Source organism: Nipponia nippon, unplaced genomic scaffold (genome assembly GCF_047370975.1).
Source record: "Nipponia nippon isolate SJK-2023a ecotype South Korea unplaced genomic scaffold, ASM4737097v1 scaffold_4, whole genome shotgun sequence".
NCBI classification, from domain to species: domain Eukaryota; kingdom Metazoa; phylum Chordata; class Aves; order Pelecaniformes; family Threskiornithidae; genus Nipponia; species Nipponia nippon.
Window position 1 is genome coordinate 23719858 of NW_028262358.1, and position 19601 is coordinate 23739458.

A 19601-nucleotide genomic window follows, 5' to 3' on the forward strand; every position below is an offset into this window, starting at 1 on the left:
TAGGCATCCTTTTAAACAATCTGATGAATAATTAGTTTTACTGGGCAGTTATAAATTCCATTCAATGTCTTTATGACAGGTATTAAAATCATTCATCATTCAGCTAATTGCTTATTGGCACTCTTTTGTAGCTTTTAGAGTTTAGCAAAGTTCTTGCTGAGTAACATGGATAAACTTCTATCGAGGATGAGGCAGGTTACTTTTTATATAAAGGTAAAGGTGACAAATCTATAAGACATTTTTATAGTGTTGACTTCAGTAAAGTATAACACTTAGGAAAGGGGCATCTCTTACACTTTTTATTACTTGAGACCCATATCTGGATTGCAGATGTTGAGGTTGTACCTGAAGGAAAGTTCATTAAAAGGAGGGGGAGGTCTGATTTTGTTTTTCGCTGGAGCAGTATTAATGAGGAATAAGTAAGCCTGCTCTGGGATTGCAAAAGACAATTTTCTTAAACTTCGGGTCTGCAGGTCATGGATTAAAGCCTGAGTTGATTTTCAGGGCCCTACTAAAATTGTACTCTGCAGCTTGGAATACCAAATAGTGCAAGTGGAGGAAAATTTGCAGTCAGAGCTTACAGACTCAATCCAGATAAAGATAAATTTTAGATTTTTTAAAACTTCTTATTTTCATTTTTCTGAGTGATATTGTGCCTTACAAGTACAAGTAACATTAAAAAATAATGCTAAAAGTGAAAAGATTTACAAAGCCACTCCTTTTCAAATGAAATCACTATTACAGCAGAGATCAGATGTATAAAACAGGATAGATCATGACGAGAGAACAAGATATTTCTGTACCTTGTTTATGTTATACTTCTGAAAAGAAAATTTCATGAACATGAGGTGTGAACAGGTTTGGATTTACTGGGAAGTTTATGGAGGCTTTAAGCTACTCATTTGTGTCTCTTTACTTGCTTTTTCCCATAGCACAGCTTCCTTTCTTCCCAAGCCCCATATGCCAGAAAGGGGCAAGAAAAAGGCCACTGTGGACCTTTCACACTGTATATTCTAAAGTGCATGGATGTGTGTTGAATAAGGGGTGCGTTGTCCCTGGTGTATGTATTACTAGATGGAGATATATCTGTAACTGAAAACATATCTCTGTGAAATTATAAAATTAAAAAGAAAATCCAAGAATACTCTATGCATTCTTTAGGCATTGAGTAGGTAGAAAACAACATGGTTGAACATATATATTAAATGAAAAATCAAGAAAAACTGTGTGTATTTGCTATACACTGAGTAGGAAAGATAACTGGGAAAAGAGGGTTAAAAACCAAACTGAAGTAAACTTCAATGAACCTGTGAAGATAAGAAACAAAAAAAGCAATCTTCTGCTTTGCCAATAGATAAAGGTTTATAACTAGCATGCCCTTCTAGTGATGACATATGGCCCAGCATCATGGCCTGTCTTTCGCTTAAATGAAACAAAAACACATGGCCACGTTGAGAATTATGGAGAGTGCAATGACTGGAATTATTTGGACTGAGCAAACAACTAGATAACAGGCATACCTGGGAAAATCGGGAGAAACAAATGTCAACGTGCAGAACATATTGCCATAAAAAGTGCCGTAATGAGATGATCTCAGTATGGGCGCCTAAAATAGAAAATGAATCAGGGGTATCTAAACAACCACTGCAATGAGATAAAGAAATGGGGTTTGTGAATTGAACCTGGAAAAGAGTGAGAGTAGGCATGACTGAGCGAGACATTCATTTAAAGGCAGTCTGACTGAAACTTTTCTTTGCTGTTATGGCACAAACGGTGGAGAGCCTATTTTCCTTCTCTGTACTTAAATACCTGCAGTTATCATTTGCATATATGCGTATGAAAAATATTTCAGTTAGATGCAAATGCATCATCTGTGCTAAATATTTTACACATGCAGATGTGGCAAATTGTAGAGTTACATTTACATAGCTCCAAACTCTTCTAGTTGCGTATCTGCAGATCTTATGGATACAGAAGGGCCAATATATCTGATCACTGTTAAAAGTGGTGTCGCTTCAAAGTTGGTGTGAGTTTACAACAATTTGATAGATATCAAATCGAGCTCTACTGGCTTTTCTTCCTCTTATTAAAGATTAATAGTACAGACATTTTTATAACTAAATAATAATTTATTGTCCTAATGATAGTTCATTTTTAATAATCCTACTTAAAGTTGTCTACTTTCAGAAAATTTAAATTTCAGATATATCCTTATGATAAATATAATTAATACCTCTCAGAAAAATAGGCTTTCAACATGGAGTAAACATTTAAGCACAACCATTTAACACAATGCTTGCTGTCCTAAAATAAACAAACAGTTACAAAGCTGACTACTACTGCGTATGTTGTTTAAGATAAGGAAATTTAGGAAAGAAATTGAAACACTTTTCAAAGACTGTTTAGCACATTAGTGGCCAAGCAGGGGTTATATCTTTCTTGACTCATCTGCATGTACCTGAGTATGTGGAATACAATATATCATTGTCAGCTTGCAACGGTCTTCAGTTTTTATTATTTTGCGGGGCTGTTTATTAATTTTTTGATTAAAATTGACTTCTGATTAAATATTTTATTCTGCCTTTGTAGTCTCTTCATATACAAAGCGTGACTTTCTGCCCTGCTAAGTGAGGATTTACTGGGCTAGATGTTGATTCAGTAGGTTGCAAGTGGAGTGGTTGCCCCCTGAGGGTCATATTAAAGCTTGAGGGGAGCTTTTTGAGCAACATTGAATCTTAAACACAATATATCAAGCTGATAGATACATGGCTCTTCTGTTGAGAAATTCGCAGTAGAATTACTGCTGGTTGCCAGTTATTACTTGGGTAGTAAGGAGTCTCTTGGGAGTATGGATCGGATAAAAAGGGTTAAACTCGGGGAAATGTTACACTGAAGACGTGGGTGATGAGGAGTGTTTGAAATAGTCAAAGGATGTTTTGTGTGCAATTTAGAATTAGCATTTTTTGGGGGAAGCGCTCTGTAGTTTTAATGATCAAAGCATGATTAGTTTAATAGAGCACCTTTCTCATTATGACTCAGCAGAGACTTGACAATTTCTTTGTTGTACCCTCCTGCCGCCCTGCCCCGTTCCTTTGAAAGTGCATAGCTGAGGACGCTCGCTAGTGCATAGATGAGGACATTCTCTGCAAGCTACAGGAAGTCTTTCAGATTAAATAAATCTGCTCTATATTCTAACATGTTGGTTTGAAAGTAGTTGGCTAGGCTTGTTCTACAGGTCAGTTGACTTTCACAGAAGAGATTCATCCAAATTTCCTACTCTTCCCTATGCTGTGCTTTTGTTGGTAGAAGAGATTTGAACATTTAGCTGAGATTACCTACGCCATTAAAATAACATCCGCACTGTGAATTGTTATTGACATTTAGACAGCTACATCTTTGTTTTTTGATGAACATTCCTGTATCGCTATAACCACCACTACACATACATAAAGCTTAATCGGAGCTTTTACTTTGTAGATCTCGGAGAGCTTTACAAAGAAGGATAAGTATTATTATCTCCATTTAACAGATTGAGAAATGAAAGACAAAGGTGAAGTGATGTGTCCTGACAGAACTGGAAATAAATTTAACGCTTTTGCTTCCTCACTGAGTTGTTCACACTCTCTCCTCAATAACAATGTGAACTTTGGCTTCCTGGCCAAATTACAGCTCAGCTAATTAGATTCATTTTTAGATGTAGCTTTTTTTTGCTGTGTAGAATTTCTGTGTGCACTTAAACAACTAGCGCGTTTTAAGCTATAGACAGTTCAGTTCTAAATGAGGTAGTACCCTGCTTTGAAGGCATATTGAGTCTTTCTGTTAGGGTCAGCTTGTGAAAACACTTTAAAACCCTCTAATTAAAGTTTTTACATTATTTGTGCCATCTTTCTCATGTTGGCTGAGTTTGCCTGCTAACAGCTTCAGGAATCACTTTATAAAGGGATGCCAAAATAATTCATTATTATCTGCGAGTACTGTACTTCAGATCCATAAGATTTAAACACCCTTATTGCACAACTCAACTCCAACATTAGTTATGTTGCTGGTAAACAGAACAATGTTAAGTGAGGTAAATATATGTTCTCCATTTTACTCTGAGAGTGAAATTTAATTCACATACAGAGGCATTTGGTGTGCAGATGTTTGGTTTTGATGGCTCAGCTGGAGGGATGTTGGGGGCTGTTCAAGTTAAATCAGCCATCTTCTTCCCTCTGAGTTGAGGTGCTCACAAACTCTTGATTGGCCTTGAAGGTGTTGGCAAGGGATTTGCAGACCATGAATTACCTGAGTCTCAGACATCTCCTGGGTTTGGAAACAGGAAGATTTCAAGTTTACCTGGGATTTACTGGAGCCTTATTGCCTAGGTCTAGATAACAGCAGCAGGAGGGAGCATCCGAAGGCAGCCAGGCTGGTTCAAGCCCAAAAATTTTATGTTGTCTTTTTCATGGTAAGAGAGCGGACGGGAAGGGAGTGAGGGAAACAGGAGATCCTGTTCCACTTCATTTTGTCCTGAAAAAACAGGAGGGTTGCAGGGCTAGGGGCCAATTCTCAGAAGTAAAATACCTGGTAATAACTCAAGCACCCTAGCAGACAGCTTTTACTAAAAATTTCTTATGAGAACTGGCAGACCTTGCACTTAAGGGAAAGGGAACAAGTCTCTAGATTGGAGCAAGCCATGTCTTGTGTCTTTCTACATAATACAATTTGGAGCTGGAGTTGAAGAATTTTTAAGTTCTCCAGTCATAAGTATGTATAATCAGAGTAAAACAGCCAGGTGCCAGTTCACATATCTCTCCATATATATGTCAGTATGAATAAAAACTATTGTATATGACTGATGACCTCTTTTTTCTGAGCCAATGCCATCCTTTCATCTGTTTCAGGGAGAGAATGATTCAGACAGTATCACAGAGTCTGTTACTTTCTCTTAGTTACCACCTTATATACAGGTGGTAAATGAAAATCATAAAACTTACTGTAAAATACTGTTCGCTCATCTTACAACTTATGCCCTGAGACTTACAACTAGACCTTAAGTTACACATCTGTGAGACTGTTTTTTCCAATAGAGAGAAGGAAGAAAATAACAGCAACAAAAATTTCTCTTGGAAAGACCAAAGAAAGAAGCAAATGGTAACTACTGGACCATGAAAAGCAAAACTATTATACAAGAGTTTAAATGACAAAGGCAGTAACTTTCCAGTGTTTTAACTCTCTGGAAAAGAGCTACAGAGCTAGGGCTACAGACATGCATGATATATAAAAGTTCCAGATGTGTTTATATACAGAAAGTTTCTTCAACAGATTGTTTTCTTCTTAAAGAAAAAACAAAGCCATAAACTCACGGGTGCAAATTGGCATAGTTCTTTTTACTGCATGCAGTGCAATTTGCAGCAGTTAAAGGTCATTGGTGGTATCATTACTGACAGATTTTGATCTGCAGTTCCTGGACTTCATAAAAATTAATTTCCTTAACAAAACAGTGGGCTAGAGACTGACACTTCAGTGAATCTATTTTGATTTCTACCTAAAGACCTTTTTTCCCCTTAAAATTTCTGCTGTTTTCTTTTAAAATTATTATTCATTTATAAGGGTGAGAATGTATCTGAATGATAAAAAGTCTGATCAATTTTACTCTTGCTGGGTAACATTTCTGTGAGCATTTCTTTAGCTTCTCAGGGTGGCAGAGCTGGGCACAAGGAGAAGTAGGTAATATTTGAACAGGTGGTAGAGAATATGTTGTTTCTGAATTACTTCTGGTGTTTGGAGGTTTGCTTTTAGCAAAGGGATATTCATGTAACTGTATTGGAAAGAAGAAAATAAAGAAATAACATAGTTCAGTAGTGAAAATGTTAAACTAAATGGACCATGTTAACATTGCTGTTGATCCTGAGGAATAGTTTTTCCAGTATATGGAGCATTTTGTTTCCACCCAGCATATGTTCTCCATGGTTTTCTCTGCTCTAATTCATCCATGTTTTTCAACAGCTCCAGATGGCATGATGCCTCCAAGGCTTTCATCTGCCACTCCGACCAGTCTTCAGGTTGTCTGGTCTACACCAGTTCGCAACAACGCCCCAGGCATGCCCAGCTACCGACTCCAGATGCGGCGGAGGCATTCTGCTGGTGACATTTTAGAGTACGCAGACCATAGCAAGGCCACCATCAACTACTGAGCAAGAAAAGTCCTGTTATCTTGAATATGGCTCACCTTTAGGGTGGCTGTTTTTATTACAAGACATGTAATGTTTTAGTCTTTCTTTAGGTGCTGGGGTGCTTAATGATGTAACTCATGCTGCTTTTCTTTGCAGTTTGCTTTCCAGCCCTACTGCTTCCTTACAGCACAGGGTCGAAGATCTTCAGCCGTACACCGAGTATGAGATGAGAGTGGTTGCCTCCAATGGTTATGGCAATGCTTATAGCAATTGGACTTCAATGACCACAGCAGAGGACAGTAAGCAGTCCGATCTTATTTAACTCCCTTTAGCAGAAAATATAAATGAGTTCAGCTGCCATTGCATGCAATTTCTTTTGGTTATCTAGCTTTCTCAGTTAATGTATTTCCTTCCTGAATATTAACTTGCAATAATAATTCCTAAGGGATCGTGTATCTGTTGTCTTAGATCTTCATAAACCATGAATATTTAAATATGTTTTGTGAAGTAGTATCTTATTTCTTTATATAATATCCCTCCATGCATATGTGTTCATACGTGGTTAGTTTAAGATACACTGGTAAGTACAACTTTGTAAGTGGTATTCCTTTATATTCTGGGACTTGATTCTGATTTCAGTCATATCAGAGAAAATAAGTTGAAGTTAATAGTATATGACAGTTGTCTTATCTCTGTGTTGAGAATACGTAAGCTGTACCACAGCTGAACAGAACTTTTCATTCCCAGTGATCTTTGTTAATTCAAAGTGGTGATCTACTGGTCTGAAATTGAGTTTGTCATTGCCAGTCCCATCACTTTCCTCATTAATAGTTCTATGTTCTTTAGACTCACTCCACGTAATTTGTTCAACGGTCCCTTGATTTAACAAACAGGTATCAGCATATAGGTATAGCCATTTAGTTGGCAGGGTAGGATTTTGCACCTGATACTATATGTAAGCAGAAACATAGAACAAAACTTGAGCTTGTTGTACATAATACAGATACAAAATACATACTTTCCAGCCTTTTTAAGAAACTGAGCTATTAGTTTTCTCTTACAGAGTAGCAGGATATCTAATAGCACACTTTTTGGAAAAATCTGTTGTTTTCAAATATATTCTTTACTTTTTTTTTTTTTAATCAGTAATGGATGACCCTATTGTACCAAATTTTAGAGAAATTAAATATTTTCTAAAGAGATTTTTCCTGTTATATCTTGTTTAATAAGAAAGTAAGTCATTCTGAGCAGGAAATTCTGAGGTGGGGGTGGGGTGGGGGGTGTTTCATTACTGGAGTCATTACTACGTTGCTCTCTCTGCCTTCACACCAAAGTGCCTTGTGGTCTTACTCTGTTTTACACTGACAGGAGACCTGCATTTCAGACTGCAAGTTTAACCTGATGCTCATATGCAATTGTTGTAGCAAATATTCAGTGCTGGTGACTCAACTTCATTTTAGTCCCTTCTCTAAATGGATAGCTGTCTATCTCGAGAAAACACCCAGAAGAAAACATGTGTTCCCACAACTGTAAAACACTTTTCTTTGAAGCTGGGCAAATAATTCGCAACAGAAATGTATCTGATAAATCCATTTAAGCTCCAAAGGTATAAATGCTTCTATGAACACATTACCTATAAGTAATCACCTAATAAAAGTAAGTTCTGAACTTGGTCTTTACATACCGGAGATGTGTTATCTACCTGTGAAAATCTTTGCTGAGATTCAACTCCTTTATTGTAATTGTTTGTTACCAAAAGTGGATACAATATTATTAAACTTGTCTACATTCATGGTCTAAATGCAGCCAGTTTCCTATGACTATTTCATTCAAATTGCAATGATTATTTAGCTCTGGTCAGATAGTTCACATAGTGTTGTTTCTTTTTAGATAGGAGGAGCACAGAAGTGCATTTAAAAGGCATCACTTCTTAGTATATATAAAAATTATTTTTTGTGCAAAGTAGTAGGTGTGGAATTTTAAAATTCTGGTTTTGGGAGTTAGGGATAGGGCAGAAGGCCTACACAGGACATGCATTCCTATATAGTCTCCTTGAACATATATGTAGAAGTTACCTGCTGCATAGAACTTGGATGGTCTTTGTGCACTAGCATGAAATGCTACCCTCTGCAAAACCTGGCTGCAAAAATGCCTTAAGTTAGTATCGAAGGCAGATGTTGCCAAAGGAAACTTAAGAACAAGAAAAGAAAAATATAATGCCTCTGCCAGAGTTTACGCAATTAAAATATTTTGAGATTAACAAACTCTCCTCTTGAGCTATGATGCTGCGTCTCGTTCCTTAGTTTAAAACAAACTTCTGTAGTTCAGTTATAAACTCCATGTCTCCAAGGGGAAAATTATGTTCATTAAAATGTCCTCTTCCATTTGCATTGATACTGCTAAAGAATACGTGCTGATGTGTCCCCGGTATCCAACACCCTTGTAATTTACACAAAAACTGCCAACTTTCAGTGGTGACAAAGGAGTCTGGTTTTGGTGTCATTGTGGAGGGCTGCCACCTGTGAAAGGATATTCAACTCAATTGCTTAAGACTGAATGATTGTCATTGGGTATAAGCAGTATTTCTGTCAAGGTTTCAATATGTTTCTTGTAAAACTGCCTATACTGACAGCTTGTTGCAGAAGTACACTTAATTCCTGGCCCTGCTAACCAATGGACTTTGACTTTTTAAAGTACAATTTGATAGTATAAATTTCCAATATCTCTTACTCTATTGAAATATATGTATGTACACATGTTCTTATTGAATTTTATGCAGTGAATATATGTCTTTTTTGTTTCACCAAAGCATAAAATATCTGTAGGAATAAAATATATGCATGTGTGTGCGTTTATGTGCGCATATACCTGATAGCAATAGATGTAAATCAACACATCCACTTTTAAAGTCAATAGAGTTCTACTAATACAAGCTGATAATTTCACAATATATCTGCATATTATATTTTATTTATGATAAATATTTAGTAAACTAGGAGGATATTAGGAGAGATTAAGGAAAAAATAGCAAATGTTGCCATAAGAATCAGTTGTATCTGATAATAAAATGTCTTCATATACAGATTAGTAGGTTTGAGTTATTTTTTAATGCAAGAAAAAAATACCGTAAATAATTTTCAAATACTTCCATTTACATGAGTGTGGCACTAGTAACTGATTCCATGCATTTTTTAAAGTCTAACCTGCCTGTGCCAGATAACAATAATGTACATAATCTATGAATATTTTAAAACCTGCTAAACGTGTTAATAAAAGATGTTTGTTCCAGTGATCTTGGTCAGTATAGCATCAGACTATTTACTGACAGACAAATAGAAACAGTTGATGAAGCTTCTGGATTAGATCGTGCTTTTGGTAACTTGAATGTAAATTTAAGATAACTCTCTTGCAATCAATGTAATCACCACTGAACTGAGAGGTCAGTATGTACCATTGAACTGACAGCAGAATTTCATCTATTGCATTCAGAAATAAAGTTAAATTTTCTAGATATAAAAAAGGAGATATCAGTTAAGTTTTCCCTTTTGTTATGGCAAGTCTTTGAGCTATCTGAGAAGGAAGCTGTAAAGGAGTTGGTTACAGTTACCTGAAGCTGGCCCAATGGCAGCTGCTGCGTTCTTATGGTGTAGCTTTATGATTTGCAAAATTATATTGGCTGGTAGCAATCCACGCAGTGTAATCTTTGATCAGGGAGATAGTTCCCAAATAAGAAAGCTGCTTTTTCTAGTGCTTGAGAAAATCCATCTTGATTTGGACAAGTTTTAAGTTAGCAGAATTGCTACTTTAGAGATAAGCTGCCTGTTCCTTTCTTTTCTTTTGGATGTCCCAGAAACTGTCTGCAGGACATCTCAGTCACCAGCACGTTCTATACGTTGGCTACATTTCAGTCCCGTGGGTCAGCGTACAATTCCGGTATGGAGAGCTCTTACTGAAGCCCTTTTTTAAGTGCCTGGCTTGCACTAGTTGAGAGAGAAGGTTTTGTGAGTTGCCTATCAGGCAGTCCAATTTTTTACTTTTTAGTTCTTACATAAGTGACTGCAAGTCCATCTCTTTTATGTATAAAGAAGTTCTAGGCGAGTCCAATGTTTATTCACAATAAGTCATGTCAAAAGTACACAGTAGTCACTTGAGATCATTACATATGGAAGTTGCTAGGAAAAAAAAAAAAGCAATTGAAAAAAGAGAGCTCCTGCAATGTATCAGCTGAGCTATTTCTTGACAAAACAGGGAAGCGTTATTCCTATCATATAGGGTGCCATGGTGTGCTCCTCTGGCATGCTTACCACAAAGCTTTGGTTCCAGGATGAGGAGGCCTATTCTCTTAAAGCTTCCTTACGCAGACAAGAGAGAGACAATGCAGGACAAGAGGGTAGATGATCCAGTTCTCAGCTCTTGGAAGCACTTGCTTTCTCTGCTGATTACATTCGTTGTCTGAGAAGACGAGTCTCCTACTTTAGCTATGTATGTCAGCTCCATACAATTTAGGCATATAAACGAATCCATAGTTAGTTGATGTGAATGTGGTCACCTGTGCTCAGGAAAGATAAATGGAAACTGAGGCAAGAGAAGACAGAATCTAGTGAGGTGATAAAGGGAAGATAAAGTCATGTGAAATACATGACAGGGTGAACTGCAAAAGGACAGAACAAATTAAGCTGAAGTAGTGTAATGGCAGATATGATACGATGATAGTATGATAAATAGCACAAGCTCCCCATGCATGCCTATAGATTAGGAATTAGAAGTTGTTTCTTAACTGGTAGGCTGAGGTTCTGGAACCAATGTGCATTTGGAGCAGTAAAGGGCAAAAAGTCTGAATATTCTGAAGACAGCTCTTAATATGTATTTGAAGGGGTTCATATGGACTGCATGTCATTGCATGAACAGCTTAACAACTTTTGAGTTCTGTGATCTAATGTGATAAGAGATTCCTGTGGTCCCTTGTGCCCAGAGCTACACAATTTGGATTTTCTGCTGGATACAGTTGGTAGTATATGAAAGACACCAGATTTTGTTAATATGTTAATATGTATTCATTGTCCATGTTCCTGAAAAGAGTAAATGATTCAAGAATAAAAGGCACAGAATTTCTATTCTGCTTAGTGAGAGCGTTTCCCAGCAAATCAGGTATTTCTCATTAGCTTTAAAGGGCAGTAGTCCAGGTACATGTCTCAGTATATTAATGAAAGTATAGATTCCCCCCAAAATACATCCATGAGAGTATAGCTCCTCACTCCCCCAGTATGTACAATAAGTAAACAAATGTGTGGTTCTAGTCAGGGAATTAAAAAAGATGAATGACAATTTTGTGCCTACATTTTAAGTCAAGTCTGAACTTTTGAAGCAGATGAGCAAAATAGCCTGCCATAAAAGATAATTTCATTTGCCAAAATGAAACTACCTTCTAGTATTAATGCTGTAATGAAATGGTTTGAAATATGAACTAAGAATCTTAAGGAAAAAGATGCCCACTGTTCCCATGTTCAGTAGTTACTTCTATAAACAATTACATCCATGCAAAAAGCTTTATGATTTTATTTCATCATTGTCAGGCTGAGCTGTGTAGCTGTCATACTTTGCAGTCTTCCCTCCAGTGACAACCACATTGACAACATGTTATACTCCACATTGATTTTACAGTTAAGGAGCTGATTGTGATATATAGGGATTTTAAGAATTCAGCTGAGAGGCTGACTTTTGCCTTTTATCATTCCATTAAAATTTTATAACCATCTTTTTCATGTCATTTCATCCATGAATTCTTACTTTAGAAAGTGATAGCTACTGCTGTGAGCATAACTTTTCTCATGTTCAGAGCTTTTTATTGTATTAGCAAACTATCCCAATTATAGTTAATACTCATGTTTTACATAATTGTGGTGACCCTTTCAACCAAGCAGTATCGTGCTAGTTGATTTGTATATAGAATTAGATGATTCTGCTTGCCATTTAAAAAGAAGCTACACTGAATGAGTGTTGAGGACCAGGATTTAATGCTTTCCCATCCAGTGGGGCCAATTAAGCATCTCTCAAACGTCTTGTTTGAACTCAGAGAGTCTTAAAAGTCTCTCTTTTAAAAGGGCAGTAGGGAATGTGTGGGTAGGTATGCTAGCTACCAAAATATGCTTTTTTGAGAGGAGGGGGAGGGATTATGGGGACCCAAAGTTTAAGTTTGACAGCTCCTCCCATACATTACAGATTGTCCTTAAGGAATATATCTAAACTCTGGGAGGGTTGAAGCAGAGATTCAACTAATTACCATGAATGTTTCACCTGTAATGCCAGCAACTTATTCAGTAGGAATAAAAAGGCTTATCTGTTCCCTTACAACAAACTGCTTGATTGTTGTGGGGGGCTTTTTGTTGTTTTTTTTTTTTTTTTTTTCCTTCAGCAGAAGCTCACAGTATGATAGCTTATTTATGAGGTATAATTAGATAAAATGCAAGTTTGTAGCTCAGTGGTAAGTATTATATCTTTCGACTCCCCTCCTCCATTAAACTAGAATTTGCAGCAACTTATTTTCAAGGTCTTCAATTGCAAAGCAAGTTTTCCTCTTTCCCCTTCACCCCAGCAAAATTTTCGGTTTACAGAGTATACATCTAATTCAGGTTTACACCTCCACCTCTCCATCTTTCAGTGAAGTCTAAATAATGGACCAAATTTTGTTCCAGCTTATGACCTAATTGATTTTGCCCAAGAGTACATGCAAATAGAATTGAATTGCTCTTTACAACAGATCATCTTTTATACTTGTAAATTCAGAGATCTAAATTAATCCTAGAGTGCACAAGCATTAAATATAAAACTCCATCCTTAGTATCACAGTGAGTAGAAGAGGATATGTGATATGGATGAGTTTTATGGAGTTGCTTTGTGATGCATCATATAATGAAAGAAAAAACACTGTTACTTTTTCAAATTTAAAAGATAAAAAAAAGAAAAAGCTTGCTATCCCAATTTTACATCACTGTTTCCACAGACATCAGTGGAATAATCCTGATTTAGCGCTCTCTGTATGTAAAAGGAGAATCGGGATTTCTGACTGCTTCAGCTGTTATCCTAAAATATAGGAGGAGCCATTCATTATGCTGGATTTATTTGTTTTCTAGGGTTCCTCCCCCCCCCCCCCCCCTTTGTCTTTTCACTTAAAAATTATCAGGAATTATTTAACTGCTAGTGAAGTAAATTATTCTTCCTGTAGAGATACTGTTCCTTGTGGTTTGGACAGCACACTGCTTCACTAGGAATTAAATGATGGTGGTGTTGATTACTGTGGAATTCAGCATATGCTATGTCATGTGTCCTGGAGTCTTATCACACCCACAATCACTAACGAATTTTAAATTTTCAACCCTTAGCATTTGAAACTTAACCCCCCCCAAATCCCCAAACCTAAAGCTATTTCAAACAATTACAAAATCCAAGTATATCTTTTTTTAAGATTTCAATAAAATGTAATGTTCACAGAAAAATCTCATAAATGTCAAAATTGCTATGGGCAGAATAGGGGGGAATATAGTATTTTCTTGATCTGCTGTAGCAATTTATAGATTTCAGGACGTGGTTTATAAGAATGCTAAATGTTCTGGAATTACAGCTGTTACTGATCAGTGATTGAGCCAGATTTGTGTTATTGCACCATGTTCTTGCTTGTACCTAGAGAGCAGTAAAGCCTCAATATAATAAAAAGCACCTGCATTTTAAATGAAATTTCAATTGAAAAACTTAACAGCCCTTCAAATTGCAGAATTTAACGCAGCCCAGTAAAGCTTAAATAACACTTTGCCTCCACAGGCTGAGGGTTTTGCATTCAAGGTGACTTGATTGTGTCGCCTGGTGAAATTATTTACAATTAAGGAATTTCTCTGGAGGGCTGCAGAGTATTTGCTGTTCCACAACACCTATGCAGGCATATGGTCGGTCTTTTTCAGTATTCATGGAAGCTCCTGAACCTTTATGATAATTGAATCAGTTAGAGTGCTGAGTGGAGCAAGCATAAAACCTGTTAACCTAAAGGTCAGATCTGTGCATTGTTTATTTATCAGTAGGTGAAAGAGCTAAATCGGCAGCTTCTGTCACAGTCGCAGTAAAAAATCGCCTATAATATTAACAGGGAGTAGATAAATTGCAAAAAATGGATTAGAATTATAAACAGAATGAAGTAAAATATTGAATATATAATGAGAGATGCAGTAGGGGCTTACTGAGCTGTAAAATATGCAGCTTTGTTATGCCTGTGCCGTTGGTTGCAATTAGTAGGTAGCGCTCTAGAAAAATATCAACAAAAGCTAGAACTGCAGTTCTATATTGATACTTAGCCATACACTTTCTCCACATGGTAACAGCATTGAGAGGACGCTTTTGAGACACAGGAGGAAAAAAGATGCAGAGAAGGAGGGAGGAGGGTTGAGAGGAGGGAAGGTGTCCTTACAGAGCAGCTTGTCTTTGATAAGAGCTGTATTCATCCCTTGAATAGCTGGGCCTACAGTTTCTGAAGAAATAGGCTGTTTGGCAGATTTGAACTTCTTTTGTCATTTTGAGACTCATTAGATGAGTACTGCTTGCTAATGCTGACTTTTTGCACACCACAGACTATTAGTAATTTTCCTTTCCTTTTTTTTTTTTTCTGTTACAGAACCTGGACCTTTAGATCCACCGCTTCTATTGAATGTTACAGCAAGGGCAGCAAGCATCACCTGGCAGCACCCTTTAAAGCAAAATGGCATTATCACTCATTATAATATTTACCAAAATGGCCAACTGCATGCTACAGTGCTAGGAACTAGATCTAATTGCACTGTGCAAGACTTGCATCCTTACACAGTCTATGTGTTTCAGGTAGAAGGATGCACCTCTAAAGGATGCTCTCTTTCACCCGAGACCCCAGCAATACAGACTCTTCCAGATGCGCCTGAGGATATTCCTGCTCCAGAGCTCTATTCTGACACTCCAACTTCTGTGGTCATATCCTGGCAACCACCTGCTCACCCAAATGGTTTGGTGGAAAACCTTACAATAGAAAGGAGGGTGAAAGGAACAGAACAAATATCAACTGTGGTGACTCTCCCTCTCAGTCAGTCCATGAGCTACATTGACCAGAGTACGGCTCTGAGCCCTTGGCAGAAATTTGAATACAGAATGCTGATGAGCACTCTTCATGGAGGCACGAACAGCAGTGCATGGTCAGAAGTTACCACTAGACCATCAAGACCTGCCGGTGTTCAGCCACCTGATGCAGAAGTGTTGGGACCGCATTCGGTTAAGGTAGGAATAGTTCGCATTGCCTCATGGCTTTAACATGTTTTCTGTGTAGCAACTGTGTATTTAAGAGAGACATCTACTGGCTGAGCCAACAGATTTCATTGCTGCAGGGGCAGTTGAATAATTAGTGTCTGTCCTTTGGCTCAAAAGCATTAGATTCCTTTCCATTTTTTTCCTTTACACCAGCCTCTGGCATTAAACTCCAGTTCATTTTCTTCCTTATACACCTGACATATTTTGAACATTAAACTTGAATGCTTACTTTTAACTCCCTAATCAGATCAGAAAATGACTACTACCTTCTCCAAAATTTCAAGACTTCATTAAATGCTAAGAAGTAAAAATATTTTTTATGTAATTAAATCTTGTATATAATTATTGGATTTTTTTAAAATAGCTAATGAAGAAAAAAAAATAGCATTGGGTTCTCCTGATTTATGAAAGAGTCATCTTACAGGACTACCTAGGAAGTTTTCAATTATTCACATCGTTCTGTTGGGAATGAACTCTAGAGGACAGGATAACTACCATTGTTTTGGCTTGCATACAAACTTCATTCAAGGGAAATTAGTGTAACCAAACAAGAGGGATTTTTGTAGCTTAGAAGCCTCTTTTGTGTAAATACACACATGCTTCCATGGATTCAGTCTTGTACTAATGCCAAAAGTATTGGTACAGTAGCTTGCTCATCAGAGCACAAAACAAAGGACATTTGCATAAGATTGAGGTTCATCTGTTAGATTTATTATTTTTGGTATACACTGTATTTTCAAAAGGTAAACAGAGTGGTGTTACCAATGCAGTCTAAATAGTATGAGGGTATGAATTTAAGCAGTAAACCAATGCTGATTTTTTGCTTTGTTCACACATAATTTTAAGCTATGAAAAAAGCTATTCACCATTAGACAAAAAAATCCTGAGCTTTTAAACTTATGTTTTAATGTCTAAGGAATTGCATGCTACCTCCACATTAATAGCAAATGAGTTCAGTATGAGTACAATGGTTACCGTAAGAATTAATAATGATCGACCACTAGTAATTGTGATGAATTGCCAGACTGTTTATTGAAGATTTGGGCAATCTACTTCCAGGACTCTGCCCTCTGTGCTTCTGTAGATATATCTTAATATCCACGACAATTTATACTAAAGCATTTTTCATGGATTTACCAGAAACAGCAATGCTGAGTAAACAGTAGCCCTAGTTCAATGGCGTGCTTACACACATGTCCACATTTTATTGCATGAGCTTTTACACATTGGTTTCAACTCTGAGCACAAAGAAGTCACTGCAACCTTTAATGCTTCAGTTAATGTGATAAGGGCATAATAATTTTATATTTTACCCATATTTTTTCTTTCTCCAAGTGCAGTCAACATCCAATCCTAATTTTAAAAGCCTGTGAGTCATCAGAGGTCTTGTCATTCTTTACTGGATGTCTTTTCTTGAGATCAGAGGTGTGTGCTCAGTTGTAATTTTATTGTCTTTTGCTTAGCTCAAAGATTAAGTAATCTACCAATAGTGAAAGTCAATTTGATCATTTACTACTTCTGAAACCTGAAATCAGGCAGTGCAGTCTTCACTCTGTAATAATTTAATTTCAATGTAACAATGCTTTTTAGATTTCTTTTCCTTTCTTGCTGAAGAGTTCAAATGCTTTTTTTTTTTCTCCTTCTTCTTGCCCAGTCAATCATTAACATTCAAAGCTCTTTAAAGCCCTTTAATGTCTACATTGTATGACCTTCTGTATGAGTGGTGGTCATATTTTGTGTCACTGCTGCTCTTGTAGTCTCAGGTTTGTTTTTCCCACCTGGAGACACATATATGTTTGGTCTGTTAAGACTAATTTCTGTCAAAGATGCTGAAGCCTGGATGTTTGTATTTCCATGACTCAGTTTTACTGTTCGTTTTTCTTGATTGTCAATATTTAGGTTAAAATGTTCAAAATAATTAAAGGTGGCAGCATTTAATTGAGAAAAGTGACTTATGTATATGCTTTTCCAAATATACCCTCTTCTGAGTATCTATCTTTCAGCAAAAATTCTCTCTCTCGGTGTACAGAGTATTGGTATCCTTTGCTGACACAGACATAAATTCTTCTGATTTATCTAGTATTTTATTTTACTTAGTGTTGTTTAATTTGACAGCCATCATAATTGGGGCAGAGCTGCGAATACTTGGTACAGTTCCTGTGCAGGGGAAATTGCATGACTGAGGCATTACTTCGCTTCTGATTTCTAAGATTCTAAGACTTCTTAAAAATCTTAAAATTTCTCTTACTTGTCCAGGACAGCAAGAGATTTATATTTTTTAGCTTTTATTATCATTTTTTATTATTATTTATTATATCTTCAAAAAATTGAAATAAAGAGCTCATTGCACCTCGTAACTGAAGAGATTATGGACAAGGCTTGCTGCACCCAGCGATTTTCTTGCCTTCTGCTTATTTGCAGATGGGAGCACCAGAGGAAGTGACTGGGATTTCCTCTTACTTGTTAGTCTTCTTACAGGTCTGTCAAATGGATTAGCTCACTAGTGGTGGTGGTGTTTCCTTCTCATCAATTTTATGGCAAGTTCCCATCAGAGTAGTAAGACTCTGAGACCACCCAGAGGGCTGTGCCGTGGGACAGAGGCTGTCTTGTGGCCTGTGTGACTGTTCTGTACTAGGAGAACACAAGAAGAACAAGGTAGCACCTGTTTTAAAAACATTTGGTGTTTTTTGCCCTGCTCGTTCAAACTAGGGTGTAGATCTGAATAGCTGCTCTGCAAACCTCTCATATCCCTTCATCCCAGAAGTATGCTAGTTGCACAGGCAGAACAACTGTGAAGTACTGTGCCAGGATTGCCACTTAGGGGTTGAAAAGTTTTCCTGTGTGGAAATAGGATGGATCTGGTTTGGGATTGCTTTACACTGGTGCCTTTAAACTCTGACGAGAGTCCCAGAAAGGCATATTTCCGTCCTGAGCAGATCAAGCCCACCACACCTGCAATGCATGTATCACCTATGTAGCATTCAAATAATACTTGTGGAATTTGCTTGGGCTGTATGATGTGCTCATCTTATTCAGTGCCTATGATGGTAACTTCTAAGCAGAGAATGGAAAACAAGCCGCCTCTTTGGGAGGGAGAGTTTAATTACCTCTTACCCTAGAGAGAGCTGTCCTCCCAGGTTAGAGCAGAAAGTATTGGAAGGGCACTGTGGGAAAGATTAGTGAGAGGCTCCTTTACCAAGCCACGGTTGCAAATCAATAGAGGCTTTCAGCTGTCAGTGCAACCAATCCCTAAACCATGAGCGCAAATATTTGCTTCTACTGAAAACAGAGAGAATTTACAAAAAAAGAGAAACATATTTCCATTCCTTTATTTAGTCATAGAATCAATATAAATGATTTGAGGATGTGGAGAATTCAAAGTGCTCCAGGATAGTACTCACTTGAGTATACAGCTTATTTTCATAGACCAAAGCTTTCACTCTGCAAGGAGGAAAATATCAGCACAGCAGGTCACTCTTGGCATAAACACTTCTGATATATATGTGCTCCTTTAACATTTAATTTTAATCAGAATGGACCGATATCTCTCCATAACATTTAGCTTGCTTTCTTTTGTGCAACAGAAAGTGTAAAGCTGTCAATAATTTTTAAAATACCCATTTCTGTGACACCTGCATGATATTTTTTAATATTTGCTGAATTGATAATGTTCATGGTAGCGGAGTATACTGCGCAATAAACTGCTTTTGTGGCTGATTAAATGCCAAAGTGAAGTGGAGGTATTCAGCAACTGCAAAAGACGTTTATTTAGTGTATGCCAATGCCATGAACATTATTCCTGTTACACAAGATTTGCTATACCCTAATGTACAGAAGTATAAAAGAAATTGTTTCCTTTTCTTGTGAGGGTTACAATTGCTGTGCTGCTTCAATCTCACACTTCGCACTGATATGACATTCGGGAATGTAGCTAGGTTGAGTGGCTTGAGAAAGAGGCTGGTTTACACAGTGAATAATTATTTACAGGAGTTCTTTGTCTAGGAAAAGCATTATGTGGCTGGGTACGCTGAACTAAACTAACTGTAGTACGCAAATTCTCCAACTTTAGCCATTTAACTTTCAATAGGAAAACTTCCCTTTCGCTGCTGTGGTTGTCCCTTGAGGGCTTCG

At 37.2% G+C, this 19601-nt stretch overlaps 1 protein-coding gene across 1 annotated transcript in view; it reads left to right on the top strand.

Annotated features, from left to right (window-relative positions):
- USH2A (usherin) overlaps window positions 1–19601 on the top strand; it is a 391921-nt gene that overhangs the window by 245937 nt on the left and 126383 nt on the right. The window contains exons 38-40 of the mRNA XM_087774988.1: window positions 5989–6139; window positions 6312–6454; window positions 14812–15440. Coding sequence (XP_087631114.1) covers window positions 5989–6139; window positions 6312–6454; window positions 14812–15440 — 923 coding nt within the window. The remainder of the gene's footprint in view (window positions 1–5988; window positions 6140–6311; window positions 6455–14811; window positions 15441–19601) is intronic.